Source organism: Dromiciops gliroides, chromosome 3, assembly GCF_019393635.1.
Source record: "Dromiciops gliroides isolate mDroGli1 chromosome 3, mDroGli1.pri, whole genome shotgun sequence".
Classification (NCBI taxonomy): domain Eukaryota; kingdom Metazoa; phylum Chordata; class Mammalia; order Microbiotheria; family Microbiotheriidae; genus Dromiciops; species Dromiciops gliroides.
Window position 1 is genome coordinate 404,943,440 of NC_057863.1, and position 24,322 is coordinate 404,967,761.

The 24,322-nt window shown below is 37.2% G+C and overlaps 1 protein-coding gene across 3 annotated transcripts in view; it reads right to left on the minus strand.

Annotated features, from left to right (window-relative positions):
- Positions 1 to 1,724: 1,724 nt before the first annotated feature.
- The window catches only part of LOC122749184 (aldehyde oxidase 3-like), a 108,142-nt gene continuing 85,544 nt past the window's right edge, over positions 1,725 to 24,322 (minus strand). For all 3 annotated transcript variants that reach the window (XM_043995403.1, XM_043995405.1, XM_043995404.1), the window contains exons 31-35: positions 22,194 to 22,308; positions 20,300 to 20,365; positions 11,466 to 11,654; positions 9,186 to 9,353; positions 1,725 to 1,973 (exon numbers count right to left, since the gene is read on the minus strand). In XM_043995403.1, the coding sequence (XP_043851338.1) occupies positions 1,920 to 1,973; positions 9,186 to 9,353; positions 11,466 to 11,654; positions 20,300 to 20,365; positions 22,194 to 22,308 (592 nt within the window). In that variant the 3' untranslated portion in view covers positions 1,725 to 1,919. The remainder of the gene's footprint in view (positions 1,974 to 9,185; positions 9,354 to 11,465; positions 11,655 to 20,299; positions 20,366 to 22,193; positions 22,309 to 24,322) is intronic.

Sequence of the window (24,322 nt, forward strand, 5' to 3'; positions counted from 1 at the left end):
CCCAAAGGGTGTCACAAAGAGTGCAATACAACTGAAAATGACTACACAAAAAATAAAGCTAAACCTATGGATATAAAGAGCTTTTCTAGGGATTTGGCTCTGAAAAGGAAGAGACAGATAGTGAAATCTTAAGGAAATGGTAGAATCTAGTAAGGGTTTTGTTTTGTGTTTTCAGAAATAAAAAACCTTAGATGTATTTGTAGGCAGCAGAGAAGGAACAAATAAATAGGAAGTGAAGATTAGAAAAAGATGAGGAGTGACTGTGGGGGCAATCTGCTAGAGAATACAAGAAGGGACAGTATCAAGGGTACGTGGGATTGGCCCTTTTCATTCATACTTATGTAAATAATGTGGTTTTGGCAGGTACGGGTTTGAAAATCAATGGAATCTGACCCACAAAAGACTTTTCAGGACAGAAGAAGGCTGAATCTAGAGTTACTCCTTTCTTAATCCTCCAGCTCTGGAAATGGCAGTATCTAGCATCTGAAAACAGTGATAACCATCTAAAATTCATTTACTCCTGGGGGCAGCTAGGTGGTGCAGTAGATAAAGCACCAGCCCTGGATTCAGGAGAATCTGAATTCAAATTTAGCCACAGACACTTGACACTTACTGTGCAACCCTGAGCAAGTGACTTAACCCTCATTGCCCCACCAAAAAACAAAAACAAAACAAAATCATTTGCTCCTAATCTGAGGCTTTCAGTTCTGTCAGGGATATGACAGAATTACAGAATTTCAGTGTTAGACAAAACTTCAAGGCCATCTACTGAGTATAACTTAACCCTAATTACCCCCTTTCTTTTCTGCTGTTTTCATTGTACTTGAATATATTTGAATATATACATTTTACACACTTTTCCCAAGAACTTCTCTAATGTATAAATTGTGGCCAAGATAGACTTTCCATTTTTCTGTTTAAAAAAAAAATGTCAAATGAACAAATACAGACCAAACTATGTAGAACCAAGAGAACAAGAAACACACTAAGTAGAGTAATATAAGATCACTAAAAGGATGCTGAATTCTAAATAATGGAAAAATTAGTGGAGGTCCTAGAGAAGAGATAATGAGATACATCTCCTTCCTCTACCATTGTAGATATCATTAGGCATTCTCTGCATTATATATTTTTGCTTTCTTTGTCTTAAAGGAGGGTTCAGTTTGAGAGGGGGTGTGGGAAATGAGTGATTTAGAGACAAAAGGTATCAATAAAAATTTTAATATGGAAAACTTTGTTTTCTTTAAGCTACAATTTTAAATTTGACATAAAATTATTGTTTCCTTAAATTCTTGTCCTACTTCCAACTTACAAGTTGGCAACTCCATAGAATTACATAGAGAGAGTCAATGACAGGAACACAAAACATTTGGGTAAACAGAAGTTATATGTTATCACATAATATTTCAGGCCAAGTTATACAATAAAACAAGCAATGGGATTATCTCTGATTACACACCTTCATACTACTTTAATAAGCTAATGGTCATTTTCCAAATATGCTAAAGAAAAATTCAACCAAAATAATTCATATTAACAACATCATATTAAATGTAAATTTTCACTAGTTGTAAGAAAATAACTTGTTTTCTAGTCTCACAAATTTACCTAAGAATTGACAATGTGTTACAGAGAGCCTTCTTTTTCTTTTTTAATTCATCTAGTCAAGTAATACCCATTTTGTCTATTATCGCAATTGAAAAGTAATAGGTTAAAAAGGTAATAATATCATTTTTAAATTTAAAACCTTAATAGTAAACAAATTCAATTGCTTACATGTTTTGAGATTCTAAGGTATCTGGAAATTATATTCAAGAATTACATATCCTTTTCTATGGATTTAAAAACAAACATTTATTTTGGTTAATGGAAATCTTTAAATTCATCAGATAGTTACATTATGTTCTGGAACTCAAACATTAGGCTACAGGTATGGACCAAGGCTTATAGGATTTAGGATCATCTCGTGGAATCTAAAAGACAAAATACAGATTTTTAAAAAGGAATATTAAGAATTTTTTAAAATGGAAAGTTAATACATTCATTCAACCCAGATAATTGACTGCAATCTAGCTGAGTGTTATCCATATAGAGGTTTGGTTTTGTTTTTTAAATAATTCAAACAGTAAATCATGATGGGACTGATGCTTCCATGAATATTCAGGAGGGGTTATCAGCATCTCCCCAAGGCTTAGAGGAAGAAGTGTCCCTCAGAACTTGGGAAGAAAATACTTTCTCTGGGTGTCCAGGTTATGCCTGAGTGCCCAAGTCCAAATTCTCTCATTTTATGGTGACTAAGAATAGCTTCTGGGGGCAGCTAGGTGGCACAGTGGATAAAGCACCAGCCCTGAATTCAGAAGGACCTGAGTTCAAATCTGGCCTCAGACACTTGACACTAACTAGGTGTGTGACCCTGGGCAAGTCACTTAACCCTCATTGCCCCACACACACACACAAAAAAAGAATAGCTTCCTTTTTGTTTTTCAAATTGATCCGAAAAAAATGTTTTAAAGATGCTATTATTTCATAGAAGAGTGATTTAATGAAAAGAGTACAAGACTAAGATTCAGAAGTAGGTTTCAATCATGTGTCTATTATGAATTACCTATATGACCCTGAGCAAATCACTGCTCTCAATCTTCTCTGGAAAATGGAAGGATTGTACTAGGCAATTTCTAATTTCTAAGGTCCCTTTTAGCTCTAACATGCCATAATTAGCCAGTATTCACTGATTTGGTGAAAGTAGGAAAATCAACATAGCTTGAAAAGGTCTTTATTTTATTTTTGGTGGGGAGGGCATGGCTCAAAGTCATTAGAATTACTAGCAAAGCATTATTTCTAATGGCTCATGACTTATCCGATGGAAAGGAAAATATGCTGCATTGTTTATTCCTGAGGACTTCAGGAGGAGTTGGAGTTCCTGAGCTTTATCCACTGTTACCAGCCAGATATTTGGTTTGTGGTTGGTGTTCCCTGCTTCAAACTTGTCCCTTTCTAGCCTGACTTGGCTTTCTACATGAAGAAGTTTCCTTTAAATGAGAAAATCTGTGCCTCTTTCATTGGAAGAACTGTGATTTAGTGACTCCATATAATCAACCCATAATCAACATCACTAACGAATGATGTGTAACCCTAGGCAAGTCACTTAACCTCTTTTTCCCTCATTTTCTTCATCCATAAAATGGCAGTCATCACCTACCTCCCATAGTTATTGTGAGGATCAAATGAGATAATAATTATAAAGCACTTAGCACAGTGCCTAATACATAGCAAGCCCTATTATTAGGTATCATTATCATATTCATCAAGTCACATTTATTGAATGCTTGATAGGCACAAAGTTATTAAGGCACAATGCTGAGATCTTGCAATTGTTGGAAAGAGCACTAGAGTTTACATTGGGAGGACTGGGTCCTTATCCCAGATCTTGTCTCTCTGTGTCTCTGTCTCCTCTTATGCAAAACAAAGACATTAAACAATAGAACCACTTCTCTTCCAGCTCTGAGTCTCTCTCTCTCTCTTTATATATATATATATATATATATATATAACAAGTTGTACAAGTTTTAAAAGTATATTTTCCAGGGACAACTAGGTGGTGCAGTGGATAAAGCACCAGCTTTGGATTCAGGAGGACCTGAGTTGAAATCCAGCCTCGGACACTTGACACTTACTAGCTATATGACCCTGGGCAAGTTACTTAACCCTCATTGCCCAGCCCCCACCCCCCCAAAAAGAACAAAAAAAAAATTTTTTTTTAAGTATATTTTCCAAAGGACCAATGTCTTCACACCTTTTTAACTAATTCAGCATTACATGCATTGAGACCATTTAGAATATAATGTATGATTATCCTGAGTACTCTCTCCTCCCAAGGCAGAAAACAGAATATTGTACCACAGTAGATACTAGAGAAATGTTTGTTAAAGGTTGAGAAGCCCAAGTTTCTAGTAGGTAACAAGTCTACATTTGTCTCCAGTTCTCCTGTCCCTTTTTAAGGCTCTCTTCTCAGGGATTCTGTGTCCTCATATACTCTCCTTGTCCCTCAGGGCTCACCCATTCTCTAATTGGTTGTCCTTGAGGAAGCTTTAGGCTATATCTTACCTCAGTGTCATCTTCTCTTATCTCTCCAATTCTGGAGCACCCTGAATGGGCACTTTGATGTAGGAGGCAAAAAAAGAGCCAAATTTCTGCCCACATCACTGTGACTCAGGACCAACCCTTTGAATAACTACACTCCACAATGAAGACAAAAGGAGAACAAGACCCAGGCCCAAAACCATAGGCAATACCAGGCACTGCATACCTTCTAGAGTCAATGTCACTCTTGTGTACCCCTTCCTTTCCCTTATGTAGCACACTATGGTGACCATGACATTCAAAACAGCCTGATCCATAATATACTACTCCTTTCTCACTATCTATGCATTAGAGGCTCAATGATGGTTCAAATTTAGCTGTCACTGTGTGCCAGGAACATCTGCAGGGTTCTGAGCAAGATGAGGCCCACATTGTTGTTCTTCTGCCTCCAGCCTCAATAGTGCGGATATTCTCCAACCAAAGCTGCTCTTTCCTTGGCCCACCTATTTTGTGTAGTCTCAAGGGTTTGAAAAGTAAGAGCTAATTACTCTGATAATCTTGTTGCTAATGGCAATGTAGCGTCTTTCCCAGGGTTCTGACATTTATCATAATGCCTTAGGCCTAGCCAATGACTCAGAATTTCAGAACCCTGTAAAGTTAACAAGTTAGAGATTTAGGACAGGAGGACCTTTCAGAAGTTCTGGTCACATCTTGAAGCAGTAACCTAATCACTTATGTATACAGGTGGCAATCTGGAAAGGGCCTGAGAAGTAAGGTGAAACAATGATTATAAGTGTTATGTGGGCCTAGCACCCCAGAAGTTCTCTGGGGTACATAAAAGAACCTCCTTGAGAAACTAAAGCAAAGGACAGACACACCTAAAGAGATAAGTGGAAACTGATAAGGACTAAGCTACCTCTGGGACCATCACCCTTCATTCCAGTCTCACCCACCGCTGCGGAGATAAGATTAGGTGTGGCTGCTGCCTTTGTGGTGGGAGGAGGAGAGAGATGGCTTGAGAGATCTGTAGCCACCCCTCACCCAACTCCTCCAGCCACCACCAATGGGGGATGGTCCTCCCTCAATAAGGGAACTTTCCACAGTCAGATGATCACCCCCATCAGACCTCTATAAAAGTATCTGCCTGTCTCCTGCTACAGTTGATTGGTATCTCAGAGCCACGTTCTGTGCCATGCCTTCTCCCCATGAGAAGAAGTCCAAGGATTTCTCTCTTGGTTTCTCTTCCCCAGCCTCTAAATAAACTATTATTCTATTGGGTTTGTGTGCAAGAGGGTGTAATTCTTTAAAGAGGAATTCCTAAGGACCCCAAACCCAAACCCCTGCCCCTATCCCTATCACAAACCCCTTACCCTATTTTCCCCACAACAAAAGCACTTCGAATATGTGCCCACACCCATGCCTTGGTGCTCACACCCTTGGCAACATTTCTGGAGCCAAGAAGGCTCAGGAAGATTGATTCAAATTAGTGATAATTTCTTCAGTGTATCCCATTATCTTCTCCATACATTCCTCTTTTATTTTTCAGGTTTAACTAAATCTCTGAATGTAAAATGTATCATCATATCCTTCCCTTTCTTTTCTTTACCTCTGTGGCAAATTCATAATAATAATCACACTTTATTTACAAAGCACTTCCCTAGACGTTATCTTAATTTGATTCTCACACATCCCTGTAAGACATATATTATTTCTATTTCATTAATGTGATAAATGAGGTTCAGATACAAGTCCAAAGCCTCATAACATGGGGCAGCTAGGTGGTACAGGAGATAGAGTGCTGAGTATGAACTCAGGAAGACTGGAGTTCAAATCTTACCTCAGATACTTACTATCCATGTGACCACAGGTAAGTGACTTAATTTCTATCTACCTCAGTTTCTTCAAAAGTAAAATGTGGAGTAGATAAAGCACTGGCCCTGGATTCAAGAGGACCTGAGTTCAAATCCAGCCTCAGACACTTGACATTTACTAACTGTGTGACCCTGGGCAAGTCACTTAAACTTCATTGTCCAGCCAAAAAAAAAAAAAGTAAAATGAGGGTAATAACAGTACCTACCTCCTAGAGTTGTGAAAATCAAATGAGATAATATTTATAAAATACTCAGCATAGTGCTTAGCATATGGTAGGTACTATATATCTTCTTCTTTTTTTTTTGAGGCAATTGGGGTTAAGTGACTTGCCCAGGGTCACACAGCTAGTAAGTGTCAAGTGTCTGAGGTTGGATTTGAATTCAGGTTGTCCTGACTCCAAGGCCAGTGCTCTATGCACTGTGCCACCTATCTGCCCCAAGTGACATTTTTAATTAGAAGTTATGATGGTTATAACATCCCTAGTAACTATCTTCTTTCTGAACTGTGGTTGAATTATCTTCCTCAGCATACTTCATGAGGATATTTTTAGGAGCTAAATCAATATTACTAAGGACAGTCTTGCCCATAGCCATATTCAGAGATCTCCTGTGCTTATCCTTTTCCTATAGCCCACCATCCTAGCTTTTGGCTGGGATTAATGATGTGGAAATGGTCTAAGTGGCACAATGTAAAAACCACTTGTTCAGACCTGGGTTCATATCCTATCTCTGATACTCCTTGTGTGGTGACAATAGGTAATTCACTTAATCTCTCTGGGTCTCAGTTTCCCAATATGTAAAATGAGGGGTGTGGATTAGATGGCCTCTGAGCTCCCTTCCCATAAATAATGAAAGCTTTATAATTTGGGCTGGTATGTAATAAAAGAGAATATATAAACCCATACATATCTTCCAAAAGCTTTACTGAATGCTTTCTCAGTCCTATCACTACCAAACCCCTCAATGACTATTGTCTTTGCCTGTGTAACCATAAGTGGATATTCAACCTCTTTGCCAGTAAGCATTGTGTAGCTACTGCAAAGTTACTTTTTGTTATGTATCTACTCATAAAATATCTCATTTGTCTTTTTCTGGTTTCCCATTCTTGTGGCTCTCCTCTTTCAATATAAAGTGTTTCCTCTTTTCCTTTCTTTTGTTCCCTTTTGCTCTTGGATGGGGGACTAGGGGGCTCTCATGACTCTCCCTCCTGCCCTTGAAGGTGATGTTAGTAAAACTAAGGAAAAAGAGGGATATGCAAAAGAAACCCAAACAGGGGATGACTGGTTTGGAAATAAAAACCCTTTAAAACAATATTTATTGAGCTTACAACATAACGGGAAAATAGTTAGCAATCTGGCTTATGACCTCTTTGCTCAATTGAAAATACTCTATCCAAAGTTAATAATGATCTTTTAATTTACAAATCTGCAGAGCTTTTCTCAATCCTATCTTTCTCTTCCTCTCTGCCCCATCTGACATTATTGATTGCCTTGACTCCTGGATTTTCTCTCTTCTCTGAGTTTTCACGTCACTGATTTCCTAGTTCTCCTACCTGTCTGACAGTCTTCCTTGTTTCTTTGTTGATTCGACATCCATATCACTCCCCTTAGCTGTGAGTGTGCCAAATTGTTCTTCCCTAGGTATTCTTCCCTTCTCTGGGTAAATTCTCATTTGGTAACTTCATTTTTAACCTCCATCATTTTAATTGTCTTCCTTATACAGATGACTACCCAATATATAGCCAGTCCTGGTTTCTTTCTTGAGCTCTGTCTCTCAGACATTACAAACTGGATTTCCTTTAGATATTTTGAAGTCAACTTGTCCAGTTCTGAACTCAACCTCCTTCCACTCAAAACCATTTCTCTTCTGAACTTTCCTAGTTCTATTTAGGGACCTACTATCCTACCATTGGACTAGGTTCACCACCTTGATATTATCCTCAACTCATCATTCTTCCCCATCCCATATATCCAATATGTCACCAAATCCTGTCATTTCTCTCTCTATCATATCTTTGCATCTCTCACCTTCTCTGTACTTGCATGGCTACCACCCTAATTAAAGTAATCATCACCTCTGGCTTGTACTTTTACAACAGCCTCCTAATTGACTTCCCTTAATCACATATCACCCCTTTTAGATCCTTCTTCCATAGAACTGCTATGTGATTTTCCTATACTGTAAGTTTGACCATGTCACTCTTCTTTTCAGTAAACACCAGTGACTCCCTATTGCCTCTAAGATCAAATAGAAGATGCTTCATCATGTTTTTTTACATCCCCTCAGAAGCTGGCCCTAAACTACCTTTCTAGTTTTACTATACATGACTTCTATCCCCACACTGTAGGGTCCAGTCAAACTACCCTTTTTGCAATCCCTCACATACAATACTCTAACTCCCATCTCAGCACCTTTGTACTGGCTGCCTCCTGTGTAATTTCCTCTAAACTTCAGCTAATAATCACCTGCTACATGAAGCCTTTCCTGTTTCCTCCAGCTATGAGACATCCATTAGCTTTTATTTGTTTTGCATATATTTCTTTATGCACTTGTTGGCCTTTGTGAAGGAATATAAATTTTTGAGGGTAGGGACGGTTCCATTTTTATCTTTGTATTCTGTCACCTTGCCTAGGAAATGGCACTAACAAATGCTTAATAAATGTTTGACTGAGTGCCCAACCATGAGTGATATAGATCAGAGAAGGAAATAGCATTATGGGTTGGATTGGAAAAGCCTTTCTGGAGGGAGTTGGATTTGTTTTGAATAATGATAGCACTTTAATGCTGACACTCTCCTAACTACCATCTGAAACAGGTAAGGCAAGCATTATCATTTCAATTCAAGATATGAGCACACTCATAAGCTTCAGATATTAAGTGACTTGCCCAGGTCACTTAGCTAATAAGTGTCAAAACCAAGTTTCAAATGTAGATCTCTTGGCTCTAAGATCACTGCTCTTGCTGCTACGCCAAAGTATCTCTCTTGATCTACAGATAGGGTGTGGAAAACTCTTTTCTTTTGGGGACATAAACTTCTATACCAGCACCAAGCCAAGTACTTAATGGTTTTGTTCTCTTCTTCTTCCCTGTCCACAACCACTAGTAAAGGGAGATGGCTGCTTGACACTAACTCCTGCTGCATTCCATCCTCAAGCTCAGAAGTCACAGAAAGGGCTTTGATAACAAGAGAAAGAAGTTGTGGGGAATTCATAGGGGAAAAAAAGAGCTCCATACCAGGTTAGTAAATTTATCCATACAGGTCATTCGAATCAGCTCAGGGGTTGCAGGGCTGTTCATTATAAAAGTCTCAGTCAGGCCTCTCTCCTTTCGTGCTGCAGTCACAGCATCAAGTAGAGCAAAGAACACAGATGATCCAAGGAACATTCCTGACTCACCTAGGCCCTAGGAGAAAACAAAGTTATTTAGGGGGCTTCTTATATCCACACCCAGAATAATATTTAGACAATACAACAAGTAATATACAAACACAGGTAGCCACTTCTTTAACAGCCTTTTGAGGATGATATAGGCAACCCACATAGACAAATCAATTTTTAAAACTATTTTATTGATGCTTTTTTATAACAACATTGTCACTCTCCAATAGATTTCTACCCAACTGCCAATAGAACCGTCCCCTATGACAAAGAAGTACATTTCAACAAAATAAACCAACATATTGGTCATGTTTGAAAATAAATATATGTATGCCTCATTCTAGACCCACAGTCCAGAACCTCTCTGCTGAAAATGGGAGGCCTATTTTACTGTCAGTCTTCTGAAGTTAAGACTGGTCACTGCATTGATCAGAATTCTGCATTTTTTCTCCATTAAAATAGTATGATAATCATATAAATTGTTCTCTTAGTTCTGTTTACTTCATTCTGTATCAGTTCATATAACTATTCCCAAGTTTCTCTGAATTCTTCATATTTTTTATGTCTTACATCTCAATAATATATTGTTACTATCACAAAAGAAAATGTATTAATCCATTCTCTGATCAATGGGCATCCAGCACTCCTTCCAGTTCTTTGCTACTAGGGGGAAAAAAGTGCTGCTACAAATAATTTTGTATGCATTGAATCTTTCTTTGCCCTTGACCTACATGGAGTATATCTTGCCTCAATTTCTAACTCAAAAATAATGTACCTAGACCATCTGTCTTCAAATCCAATGTACTTTTCCCTTGCCACATGTCTCAGGGTTTTTTTCTGGTTATAGAAAAAATAGGAATATACCACTTAGAAAAGACAATCTTCCAAAAAAACTTGAACAAATTTATATATTTTTATTATGTATCTAGTATGCACAAGTGACTGTGCTTTGAGCTATCAAGGAAACAGTGGTAAGTAAAAAAATCATTGTATGTTCCATCTAAACGGGAAGATAGAATATCAACAATATAGTCAATAATAGAGCTTAGGTCTCACCCAGATCAATATATAAGACCCTAAACTTCAAAGTTTCCCTTTCTGACCTTATTCATAGGAAGACATGAATAGGAACAAGTTTGGGAGTTAAGAAGATGAGTTTGTTTTAGATATGCTGGATTTAAGGTGCTATTATAATATACAGGTAGAAATGTCCAATAGACAGTTGGGTATAATCTAGAGGTTAGGAGAAATACATGGAGATAGTTATAGATTTGAGAATGATCACTGAAGCTCTGAAACTAAATGATACCAGAGAGACAATAACTGAAGCCACAGGACTACATGAAATTCCAGGCCCAGAACTCTATCTACTGTGCCACCTAGCAGCTGAAAATCAATCATACTTTTCATTATTTGATAACTTTCCATATTTCTTAATGTTTAAAGAACACAAAATATGTCTTTCCCAGAAGTATCTTTTGAATTCTCTCCATTAAACAGACTATCTATCTATGATGATTAGATGAAGTACACACAGTAGGTGCTGAATAATCAATTGATTAACTGACAAAGAACTTCCAGATCTATCATCAGGACATTGTGTTTTGAAGCATTCCTACATATCCTGACATCATTCCAATGCAATTTTCCCTCCTCATATTCAATAGTTTAAAGGATCTGTGACCTAAAGATTTAGATTACAACCCACTTCTACCTTCTCATTTTATGTTCATGCCTTCCCAGAAATCCCTGATAGGAGATATACTGAACATGTTGGAGACTTTCTTCTGGGGCCTTTTAATATATAATGTGTATGAGTGGCAGCATGACACAGTGGATAGACAGTAAGCCTGGAGGTCAGGAAGACTTAGCTTTGAGTCCCAGCCCTGACATATAATGTTACCCTAGGCAAGTTATTGAACCTCACAGTGCTGCAGGAAATTTAAGACTATAAATTGCAACCACATGAGGGAATTTCCTCACCAATGAAGATTTTCCTATACCAGGGAAATCACAGGATTAGTCTCTATCATTATGTTCACTTTAGCAATGGCAAGTAACAGTTCTTATGTTTTGATTCATTCATTAAATAGACATTTTTAGATTCACATAAATTAAAGAAGTCATAAATGCTCACCTTAGATGAGTAGATTGCAATTGGGTTCCTTGTTGAAGTTAATAAGGAAACATTAAGCTCTTCTGGAATGTCAGTGATTGAAGGAATTTTATATTCATTTGGGCTTCGGGTATGCAGAACTCCTTCAGGAGAATATTTCAGTTCTTCCAAAGTATAAAGTCCAACCCCTTGTGTAAATGCACCTTCAATCTGAAACAAAATGAAAATGGGCCTCACTAAATATTTTAATGCTTATACACTTCAGGAATCCATAATTTTTGTCCACCTGGGTCCTCCCTCCATGGACAAAGATATAACCTCCTTCTATGCTTTAATTTCTTAGGAATTTTTTGAGTTGCTATGATCAAAAATATTAATTATTTGATGGCCAATCCAGCAATGTAGCAGTTTGAATTTAGCAAGTCTGTTCAACAGGTTGGTTTACTCCATCAATGAGTCTATCCATGAAATCTTTCAGCTTGCAAGGAGCAGTCAGAATTTGTGCTACTCTAGATGATCCTGGGAGAAGCCAGGGTAGTCTCTGTACCATGGTGAGACACTGGAATGGGACTCTTAAGCACATTTTATATTTCAAAATCATAGAATAAGCAGTTGAGGATGACACTTTAGATCACCCTGTATAGTCACATGTAAAAGTTCATCATCTTACAACCAAAATAGTGGTGAGTCTCTCCAAACTCTAATCTTCCTAGCTTAGCCCAAGCTGCCATACTTTCAACAAGCTGTTTTGCCTCCCTTCCACAATTAAGCATTGGAGTAGGATATTTGTGGATTTTTTATATAGTATAGTAATATCTTACATTAAAATAATATCACTTTTATATTAACTACCTTGCTTGATTCTCACAATCCTTTGAAATAAATATTTTATAATTGAAGAACCAGGTTCAGGAATTTAAGTGACAGCACAATGTAAACAGAAAGGTACTAGTCATGGAGCAATCAAAGCCATGGGTTTAAACCACACATTTATTAACTGTATAAGTATGGACAAATCAGGCAATTTCTTTGGTCCTCAGCTTCCTCGATTGCAAAGTGTGAGTGTAATACCCACAGTACCTACCTCACAGAGTTGTTTGTAAAGGAATAATGAAGTAATACAGATGAAGTGCTTTGAAAACCTCAAAGCATCTTGTGTTAGCTATTAAATAGCTTGCCTGACACATCAATGTAAGTAAAAGAGCCTTGATTTCATTCCAGACCTTCTGACTCCAAATCCCTTTTCACTTACTCTATATCACAGCTACCCCTGTAGTACTACAGAGTGTTAAATATAGTAAAATTCCTGTGAAATTCATATTCCTAGTTAAAATCCTACTATTTCAGAAGAAAATTGAAAGGTGTTCAGGATATTCTGAGTCATCACAAAATTTGCAATGGTGTCCTAAATTAGCAATCAACTCTTTTTCCTACATTACTACTTTTCTTTTTTTTTCTTTCTTTCTCACCATCCTTTCTTTTTGGAGGGATGCCATGGAATGCTGGATTAACTATTATTGTATCATTGGTTAGGCAGAAGTGGCTTTTCTGTTCCACCATCAGCTGTGAGTTGGAATGGACAAAGTCAGTACGGCAATTTTTCCTGTTCAATTTTCCTGTTCTTCTCCCTTAAAATCCAATTTAGTCAACTGAAAGGTACAACTTAAGATCAAATTTAGGTAGGTTACTAGAACACTAAAATTACTTAGATAATTAAAGAACTATGGATGTTTTATATGGTATGAAGAGAGGAGTCAATAAAAAGATAATATTATGATGGTGGAAATTTTGAATTAGCAGGAATACTCAAGGGAAGCACAAGATCATTTTTGTGCATATTTCTCAGCTGAACTCAAATGCCGACTTTTCTCTGTAAATTTTCTTACTTATCCTTCCTTCTCAATTTTCCTTGACTTCACATTTTTGTGTTTTAAATACCACCCACTATTATAATGTAATTAGAATTTATATAAGTTTCTTACCACAGGGATTCTTATTTTTGTCTTTATTCCTAGCACCTAAAGTGGTGCCTTAAAAGGGGTTGAGTGATTTTTTATTTTTTGTTTGTTTTATTTTTTTTCAAATAATATCTTATTTTTCCCAATTACATATAAAGACAATTTTTACATTCATTTTTATTTATTTATTTGTTTTTTTCAGAGTGATGAGGGTTAAGTAACTTGCCCAAGGTCACAGAACTAGTAAGTTTCAAGTATCTGAGGCCAGATTTGAACTCAGGTCCTCCTGAATCCAGGGCCGGTACTTTATCCACTGAGCCACCTATATGACTTCAGAAAGCTTTGATTACTTCATCTGAAAACTGTATATCCATATCTTTTGACCACTTTAAATTGGAGAATGGTTCTTATTTTTTATAAATTTGACTTAATTGGCTTTAAGATAATCCAGTCATTTTGAAATTAATTTTCCTCAATCTTTTCTCCAGGTCAGTTGTGCTTCTGATGACATACTTTACAATTTTTTCCTATTTTTTTCATTCTTGATATATCATAGAGTCATTAGCTTCACTTGCTGAATTCAAATTTTTAAGGAATTATTTTCTTCAGTCAGCTTTTATACCTCCTTTTCAATTTAGCCAATTCTACTTTTTAAGGAGTTCCTTTCTTTAGTGAACTTTTGTACTCTCTTTCCACTTGGCCAATTCTTTTTAAGGAGTACTCTTTTTTTTTTTTTAAGTGAGGCAATTGGGGTTAAGTGACTTGCCCAGGGTCACACAGCTAGTAAGTGTTAAGTGTCTGAGGCCGGATTTGAACTCAGGTACTCCTGACTCCAGGGCCGGTGCTCTATCCACTGCACCACCTAGCTGCCCCCTAAGGAGTACTCTTTATTGAATTTTCATGCCTTTTTCACTATTTGGCCTATTCTGTTTTTTAATGTGTCATTTTCTTCAGTATTTTTGGTGCCTACTTTCCCAAGTTATTGACTCTTTTTTCTTGATTTTCTTACATCACCCTCATTTCTTTTCCCAATTTTTTCTCTACCTTTCTTATTTGATTTTCAAAATCCTCTTTTAGTTCTCCCAGGAATTTTTACTTCTTCCCAAGAATTGGCCTAAGACCAATTCACATTTTTCTTTGAGGATTTGGATGTAGTGATTTTGATTTTGTCTTCTTCTGAGTCTGTATTTTTATCTTGCCTGTCACTATATTAAGTTTCTATAGTAAGATTTTTTTCCTGTTTTTTGATCATTTTTCTAGCCTATTTCTTGAATTTTTACTCTATGTTAAAGTGGGAATCTGCTTCTGGGGTGTGGGGTCACTGTCCCAAATTTCAGGCCTTTTTTGCTGCTGCTCTAAGAGCTTGTTTTGGGGGTCTGTAAGTTTTCAGTTCTTCCAAGGTGGTATGACCTAAAGATAAATGTAGTCACTGCTCTCCTGGCCTATATTCTGATCTGTTAATGATCACAAGCACTCTTTTCCACCCTGGAATTGTGACTAGGCTCCCTTCTCCCTTGTGGCCACAAGCTCTATTGTGCTACTGCTCCTCCTCATCCTGGGACTGGGATCCAAGACTGTGAACTGGATCAGCATATGGGTAATGCAATAGAATCCTGTGCCCAATGCCTGCAAAGGGACCCCTATAATCACCTGACCAGTTGTCTGGTCCACGTACTATCTGTGGGCTGAGAACTCCAAAAGGTATTACTGTTGCTGCAATTGCTGCAGTTTTTGCAAATGATTCATTCTCCCCCATGGCCTGCTGTTGGTTCGCAGGGGGTGCAGCCTGTGTGTGCTCAACAATCGCTCCAGCAAAACAAACCTTTCATGTTGTTAAGGACTAAAATTCTAGCTAATCTGTCTAAAATATCTAATGAGTGGTCGCCAATCAATTATAAGCTTTAGCAAGAGTTAGACTTTTAAGCATTTATTAAGGAGAATAAGAATTTGGTAAAGAGAGAGAAAAAGGCCTAGATTCCTATCTATTAAAGGGAGAGCACATTTCTAGCTCCCTTCTCCGCCAGAGTCCAGAGGAAAGAGCCCCGAGACTCCGCGCCAGTCTCTTCCTTCCTCCTCCCACTAGTCCGCGTCACTTCCTGATACCAAAGACAAGACTCCTGGTCTTGCCCTCAAAGACCTTCGCTTCATGGGCAGAACTCTTCTACAGTTAGTATCCAGCAGGTGGCGTTATTCCAATCGTTACAATGTTAACCTTCTGAGTTATCTTGGGCTGGAAAATTTTTTTCACCCCATCCTTTTGAGGGTTCAGCCACTCCAGAATTCATTTTGAGATATTATTTAAAGAGGAGCATTTTGGAGAGCCCAGGAAAGTCCCTGCCTTTTCTCTACCATCTTGGCTCTGCCCCTGTTTGGGTTTTTTAGCATGCATATTTTCTTATTCAATTCAGCCCAAGGTTCTAACTTTTTCAAATTTTGGTGTATCCTTTTTATCATTCAGTGTGTTAGCCATGTCCTCAAGCTTTATATCAGCTGAAAATTCAGTAAACATGACAACCATTCTTTTATCAAAGTTATTGATAAACAAAAATTCACACAGCAAAGGCCAAGCACAAATCCCTTTGGTATTCTTCTAGAGGTCTCTTCCCAAGATGAAAACGAACTATTAATAACCATTCTGAATATGTCTCTCCAATGAGTTCTAAATCTACTTAACATAAAACCCCAAACATAAAGACAAACATAAGAGATTTTCTCTAATGTATTGTTAGCATTAAAGCAAATTATAAATGCAGTATTCCCTTGATCTACCAATATAATAGTTTAGATAGTTCCTGTGGTTCTAAGACTAATATTTCTCTTGATAAGCTATCTCAGCTTTAGACATTCCTTTTCCTCCTGCCTACTTCCCTTGCTCACCCTCTATCCAATATTTAGACCCTTCCTTGTTGGAAACTTCTAGCTTCCCTGGTAGATTTCTACCTGCCAGATTGAGAATCAAAGGTGCCTCTTGGAGATTCCAACTTCCCCATAAAATTGCTACTCTTCTTTTGCATCCATAATCTGCCCTAATGCCGTGGTGATTAATAGGCCTAGGAGTTTCACCTATCACACACAGTAAAAGTAGTGAGACTTTGGTATAACAATGTACCAGATCTAAGGGCAACAATACACTGTACGATCATGGAATCCTTCTTTTCCCATAGTCTGAAGATTTTCGTACTTGAGGCTCTTCCAACATCCCTAGTTGTGTACCTTCATTATTCTTCTTCACCAAGATGTGGAGGTATTGGATTTTGCCCTAGTATGAGAGTCAGATACTGTGACTGCTTCTGCATGTTCCTGTCACACCCACCATTTCACCACTTTTGAAGAGTTTAATTTAATCAACATAGGTTTCCCTAGTATGTGTTAAAAAGGTACCAAATAAAGGCCTATTGCCTTTAAGGCTGAATTCTATAAAGCCACTCTTTCACTGGGCTGAAACAAAGATTAATTATCCTGTCTAAAAAATAATGAAATGGGATTCATTGATAGGACCTGTTCCCAACGAATATGCCTAGCACTTTGCAATTTTTGCTTCATTTACTACGTGCTCACTAGCCATCCCTTTAATAATACATTCTGTAGTTTTATTAGGAATGAAAGTTAAACTCTTCAGTTTCTACTTTGCAAATAGCATTCTCTTCCCTTTCCTAATAATCAGGATAACAATTAGCCTTCTCTAGAACTGTACTCTATTTTTCTCTCCTGTCCTCCACATTTTTTCATACATCAGTGACAATGGTTCTATAATTCTACAAACCAGTATAAATATAGTTTATCTGTATCTAGTGACTCAATCTCATTAAAGGAAATTAGGTATTCTCTTATTATCCACATGTTTATCTCAGGTTTCAACTCCTTATTAACTCTTTTTTATTCTCTTTTTTCTAAGACAAGAGTATTCTGAGAGAGAGAGAGAGAGAAAAGCAAAATAAAAGTTGAAGCATTTATTCCAAAGTCGTGTGTTATAGTAGTGGAAAGTATACTGGATTTGGAGTCAGAAGACCTGGGTTTTCTTCTAGACTTTACTAATTTATTAGCTGTCTGATGTTAGGGAAAATCACAACTTCTCTAAGCCTTTGTTTCTTAATTTGTAAACTTAGACAGTTGGACTAGGTAATTTCCAAGAACCTTTTTAGCTCCAAATCCTAAGGTATTCTGTGTTTATAGAGTTCTGTCTCTTATAATGGAAAACTTCTGATTGTAAACGCGTGGGAACTATATCTGAGTATTTCATGTAAATGTCAAGCAAAACATTTATCATAAGATCACAGTTTTAGAACATGGTAATTTAGACCCAATGACTAAGATATCTACAAGCTCCTGACAGCAATGTACTAAATTTCAGGTTGTTTTTTAAGAGGCATATAACCATATCTTAAATAACAACAGGTATCTCAAGATTATTAAGGACCTGGGGTTCAACAAGGATGACTTGGGAAGGCATGGATTATGGAGGTGGGGGGAGATGCTTCTTTAAAAATATATTAGTAGGAGCGGCTAGGTGGCACAGTAGATAAAGCACTGGCCCTGGATTCAGAAGTACCTGAGTTCAAATCCAGCCTCAGACACTTGACACTTACTAGCTGTGTGACCCTTGGCAAATCATTTAACCCCCATTGCCCCACAAAAAAACCAAAATATGTATATATATATATATATATATATATATATATATATATATATACATATATATATGTATATATGTGTGTGTGTGTGTGTATATATATGTATATATGTATATATATTAGTAATCAGGGCAGCTAGGTGGCTCAGTGGATTCAGGAGGACCTGAGTTCAAATTCGGCCTCAGACACTTAACACTTACTAGCTGTGTGACCCTAGGCAAGTTACTTAACCCCAACTGCACCAAAAAAAAAAAGTATATATATATTAGTAATCACAACAGTATTGACTTCTTGAGAATTTTACAAACAGCTAGGTTGTAAACTGGTAAGTATGGAAAGACTGATCAACATTTTATCCCAAAAGATAGTTGTAGTTACTTCTTTTTTATTATTATTATGATTCTGGTAAACTTAGAAACAACTGAAAACCTCCAAAATCAACCCAATCAATTTGTAACAAATGATACATGACAAAGTACCTCATAACTGATTAAATCAGTTAGGCAGTAAACATTATTAACCTATTATTATGTACCTAGTACCCTCTTAAGCACTGAAGATACCAAGAAAAGCTAAAGCAAAGTCCTTATGCTAAAGAAGCCCACATTCTAAGTGGGATAGATAACATGTGAACAACTATGCAAGTATTGTATGTATGTGTGTGTCTATATATATGTCTGTATATATGTATATATCTATACATATATATGTGTACATGTATATATGTGTGTATATACATATATGTATAAGTATTATAGACCTATACAGAGACACACACAGTGTAAATGATAGGTAATCTTTGAAGGAAGGGACCAGCAACACAACTGTAAATGGCCTCCTATGGAAGATGAACTGAGTCGTGAAAGAAACCAGGGAAACTAAGGGATGAGGATGAGGAGGCATGGCATTCCAGACATGAGGGACAACCAATGAAAAGGCATAAAGTATTACATGTGGGGAACAGCAATTATGACAGTATAATTGTATCATAGAGTGCATAGAAAGTAATGAAGTATAGAAAGACCAGAAAGGAACAAAGGAGACAGTTTGTGAAAGGCTTTAAATGCCAAACAACTCAACTCACCTAGAATTTAAGAGTCTACTACATGCCAGACACTGCGCTAAGAGCACAGTCGGGAATGGAGGAAGGGAGAAAGTCCCAGGTCTCAAGGATCTCATTTTATATTTGATCCTAAATGTCATAAGGATTCATAGGAGTTTGTTGAATAGGAGGCTGACATGCTCTTTATGAATCAGATCTGTACTTTATGAAAATCACTTTGGCAACTGAGTGGAGTATGGATTAGAGAGGGAGGGGACTTGAGACAGGAAGATCAATTAGAAGAATATTGTAACAGTCCAGACAAGAGGTGATGAGGGCCTGTGCAAGGGTGGTGGTTGTATGTGTAGAGAGAAGGGGACATAAAAGAGATGTTGAGAGAGTAAAAATGGCAAGATCTGACAACTGCCTGGAAATATGGGATGAATGCTAGTAAGAGATGAGGATGACACCTAGTTTGCAAGCCTGGCTAACTGGGAAGATATTTCTGCAGTAGTAATAGGAAAATTGGAAAGATGGGAATGTCAGGGGTAAAGGTAATGAGTTCTGTTTGAGGCATGTTGAATTTGAGATGCCAGTACACTCAAAAGGCAGGTGGTATGGGACCAGTGCTTAAAAGAGAGAATAGAGCTGGATATTTAGATATGGGAATCATCTGCACAGAGGTTATGAATGAACTCATAGCCACCGAGATCACCAACCAAGACAGTATATAAAAGAAAAGAAGAGGGCCCAAGAAAAACCCTGGAGAACACCAGCAAAGGAAACTGGGGAGTAGTCAGATAGAAAGGAAAAGAACTAGGAGAGAGCAATGTTTCCAAAACCTTTTTCTTAAGTTTTCAGAAGACAGGATCATTTTAAAACAGTCATGTACTGAGCACAGAAATAAAAATTTAACAATTCCTTTGTTATTCATCTTACGTAAACTAATATTTTCTAATGGCATTTTTAAAAATCACTGTTTCTTTAGTGTAGCACTAAGACAAAGTTATCTAACAAGTCTTCTCCTATGCTATGAGGCATAAGAAATATTCTTTCACGTTTAAACTCAAAGATAACATATTAGTAGGACCTGGAAGGAAAAACAGAAGAAAAATATATCAAGCAGAATACAGGTTCCCTCATTCCATAGCCATTTTTTGATTAATGTGCAGAAGACTCTAATGAAAAAATTCAGTGACACTATTTAACACCAAGTACACATACCTGTCCTATATCTATAGCTGGATTAATGCTGAAACAGGCATCCATGACAATGTCAGTTCTGATGTTCTGTATAAAAACAAAATTAACATATTAGGTAGTAAACTCTTCATTAATTCAAGGATCTGTGATTTTATCAGTGTAGGAACTCTTTCGAGGTATAGAGACTATGTATGACCCCTCCCTAGCTTAGGCAATGTTTCCATGAGCTGTCCTATAGTGTTGAACATTTCCAAATATACCTCGAGCTTGTCCTTAGTCAATAAGCATGCAATCTAATATGAGATCTAACTTTAAAGTCTTTCTAGCTTTGTAGGATGTGCCAAAGATGCTTGGGCTCCACTGGCATAGAATTAGTATCTCCTCTATACCACAATAAACTATCAGTAGGATTTTACTGGTGGTTGTATCAAATAAACAATGCAAATATTTTCTTTCCCTGAAAAAAAAGGTGATCAGAAAGAGACAAAGAAAAATTATACTGCTGGCAAAAGTCCTAAAAAATACTAAAGTGCTTTGTCAGTTTAAAAATTTCACATTTTTTAAAGAAATGAAAGAACATGGGAGGTTTTATCATAATCAAGATTAATGTCTTGGCAAAATACAGTGTTTCAACAGAGTTTGAAAAAAAATCTCCTAACTAAATCTATTTGTAAAGCTGGATAATTTATAAGTAGGTGTTATACATCATTTTACAAAATTCAGTTCATAGAATTTCACTTAACCAAAACCATGACACACTGATATATCTAATGACAATAAACAGCACCCCCAGGAAAGGACATGGGGTCTTAGCCTCAATTTTCATTTAATGTTTAACTAATCAATACTTTGATTTCTCTTAGGCTCCTAGGCTGGTGTCTCCAAGATGCTGTGCACAATTGTAATGTGCAGTCCAAAAAGATATCAAGGCCCTGATATCTTTGTGCATGCCAACTGACTTGTGAGAAGAAGCTAAATCAAAGTCTCTTTGGCTAGAAACATAAATGAATCAGGGCTACTTGATTGCATGTGCCAACTACCACACCCTTACCTTGTGAGGCTTAGAGGTTTACTGTTTGCTTGCTTGCTAACTCTGTAGTTAAGCAGAAAAACTGTCACTCAGAATGAGCTTACTTAGATTTCTACCTGGGATGCTGGAAGTCAGAACTTTAGGACTGATTATTACCTGTGCTTGTCTTTATCCCTCTACTAAAAGTAAGCTTCATGAAGCCAGGAACTATATTTTCTGTAAACTTATATTTCTCAAAATGTCTAATCAAATGCTTGGCACACAATAAATTCTTTTTTTTATAAGTTCTTAATAAATCTTTGATTGAATGAATGTACAAATAATCACAAATCTCTAGGGTTTATACCAGTTGCCCAAGGTGCAGAGTACCCAAAACTGCCTAACTGAAGAGGCATTGTCTCTAGCTTTCTAGGTAAGCAGGGACAAAAATAAAGTGAAAGCAGAATTAACGAGGGTGATCATTACTACATTGAAACAAGGAGACTGGGATAGTATTATCACCACATTTACACTGTCAGGATGAGAAATAGAGGTTGATTAGAACAAAGACATTGAAAGCTCAATGGAGTCTAAATGATGATCTGGAAGGTAATTTCCTTTTTTGCCCTGCTTTACTTAAGAGCTTAATATTTCCCCAGAATTCTAGAAAGAACGTCTCTGGCTTAACACAGATAAGGCCATCTCAGGAACTTGACATACCCAGTGTCTTTCCTAATGAGAAAAAAAAAAAAAGGAAATTTAGGAGTAACTGTACAACCCAATGTTCATCTAGAATGAAAGAATACTCTATGCTTAAAAAGTAATTAACATGATTTTTTTCTGAACTCTTGTATGTAAAATTCAGCTTTATTTTAAAAAGGTTATAAAATGACAGGTGCTTCTTACCTTATGTGCTCCTGTTAAGCAGTCAATTTCAACCTCAGAACAGGCAGCTCCATAAACAAAGTATGGAAAAACATCACCTTCTCCTTTCACCCAGTCCATATCTGCTTTGTAGCCCCTGATTTAATTTAATTCAATAAGCATGTATTAATTAAATTTCAATTACATTCAAAGAACTATACCAGGAAATAAAGACACAAACTCAAAAATGAACCAGTCCTGCCCTCAAAGAGCTTATAATTTATTGGGAGGGTGCAACATATATACCAATAAGGGAGCATAGCATGCTTAAAACAAATTATGCTCAGAAGTAACCAAAACTTAAAGGATGAGGATTGAGAAGGTGCAGAACCAAGATGGTGGAGAGAAGCCAGGAAGTTGACTGAGCTCTCCCATGTTTCCCTCAAAAACAACATTAAACCAAGCCTCTAAATGGATTCTGGAACTACAGAACCTACAAAAAGACATAGACACACAATCTTTTTACTTGAGATAATTTAGAAGACTTCAGGAAAGGTTTGCCTCACTTGGGCAAAAGGGGAGGGTGGCTCGACACAGAGCAACTCAGCCCAGCTGAGAGAGGCACACCATGGAGAGGGTCTGGGCAGGTCAATAGGAGCTCCTGGACACAGAATAAATAAGTCTCTGAGACCCCTTGATCCTGACCCAGAAGGCTGGTGGTACAACAGGCCATTTGTCAAACTTTCCATCCCTGGCTGGGAGAGCAAACTGTCAGCTAGAGAACTACCCAAAGGATAGGCATGACTTAACCAAGTCGTCCCAGCACAGGGAGCAAGCCCAAGGTGGTGAGGAATCCAAAAGCCACAGAGGACCAAGAACAGAAAGTCAGTGACCTGGCCCCTATGCCTGAGCACTAGAACCTTGTAACAGTGACCCCTGTGCTGCAGGAGCAGACCTCAACTTTATAAGTTTAAAAATAGGCTAGAATATGAGCAAGAAACAAAAAATACCCTTACCATTGACAGCTTCTATAGTGAAAGGGAAGACCAAAACACAAACTCAGGTGAGTTTATTAAAATGCCTACAAGTGAAGCCTCAAGTGGGAAAATGATCTTGCCTCAAGACCTAGAAGCCTTCTTGGAGGAGCTCAAAAAGGCTGTTAAAAACCAAATGAGAGAGAGAGAAGAAAAAAATAAAAAAGAAATGAGAGAAAATGAGAGTTATGCTAGAAACAGAAGCACAAAAATTGACTGAAGAAAACAATTCCTTAAAAAATACAACTGCCCAAATGGGAGAAAAAAAATGGCCAAATGAAAAAGGAGGTACAAAAGCTTACTGAGGAAAATGATGCCCTAAAAATTAAAATTGGGCAGATGGAAGCTAATGACTCCATGAAACACCAAGAATCTGTCAAGCAGAATCAAAATACTGGAAAAAAAATAGAAGAAAATGTGAAATACCTCATTGGAAAGACAACTAACATGGAAAAATAGATCCAGGAGAGAAAAACTAAGAATTATTGGACTACCTGAAAGACATGATCAGGAAAAGAGTCTAGATACCATATTCCAAGAAATTATCAAGTAGAACTGCTCTAATATTGTAGAGTCAGAGGATAAAAACATCATTGAAAGAATATATCAATCACCTCCTGAAAGAGACCCCAAAAGGAAAACTCCAAGGAATATCGTAGCCAAATTTCAGAATTATCATGGGAAGGAAAAAATACTCCAAGCAGCTAGAAAGAAACAATTTAAATATAATGGAGTCACAGTCAGGATTGCATAGGACCCAGCAGCTTCAACATTAAAGGATCACAGGGTTTGGAACATGATATTCCGGAAGTCAAAGGAGCTTGGATTACAACCAATAATCAACTACCCAGCAAAATTGATCATTATCTTTCAGGGGAAAAGATGGACATTCAATGAAATAGAGTACTTCTAAGGTTTCCTGAAGAAAAGACCAGAACCGAACTGAACAGAAAATTTGATCTTCAAATACAAAGACTTAAGAGAAGTATAAAGAGGTAAACAGGGGGTGGGGGGGAGGTTGTTCAATAAGGTTAAACTATCTGTACTTCTATTGGGATATTATTATTAAGTTGACTTTGAGGTGATGATAAAAATAAACTTATGGGGCAGAATAAAAGGAGAATAGGGGGAGGAGAA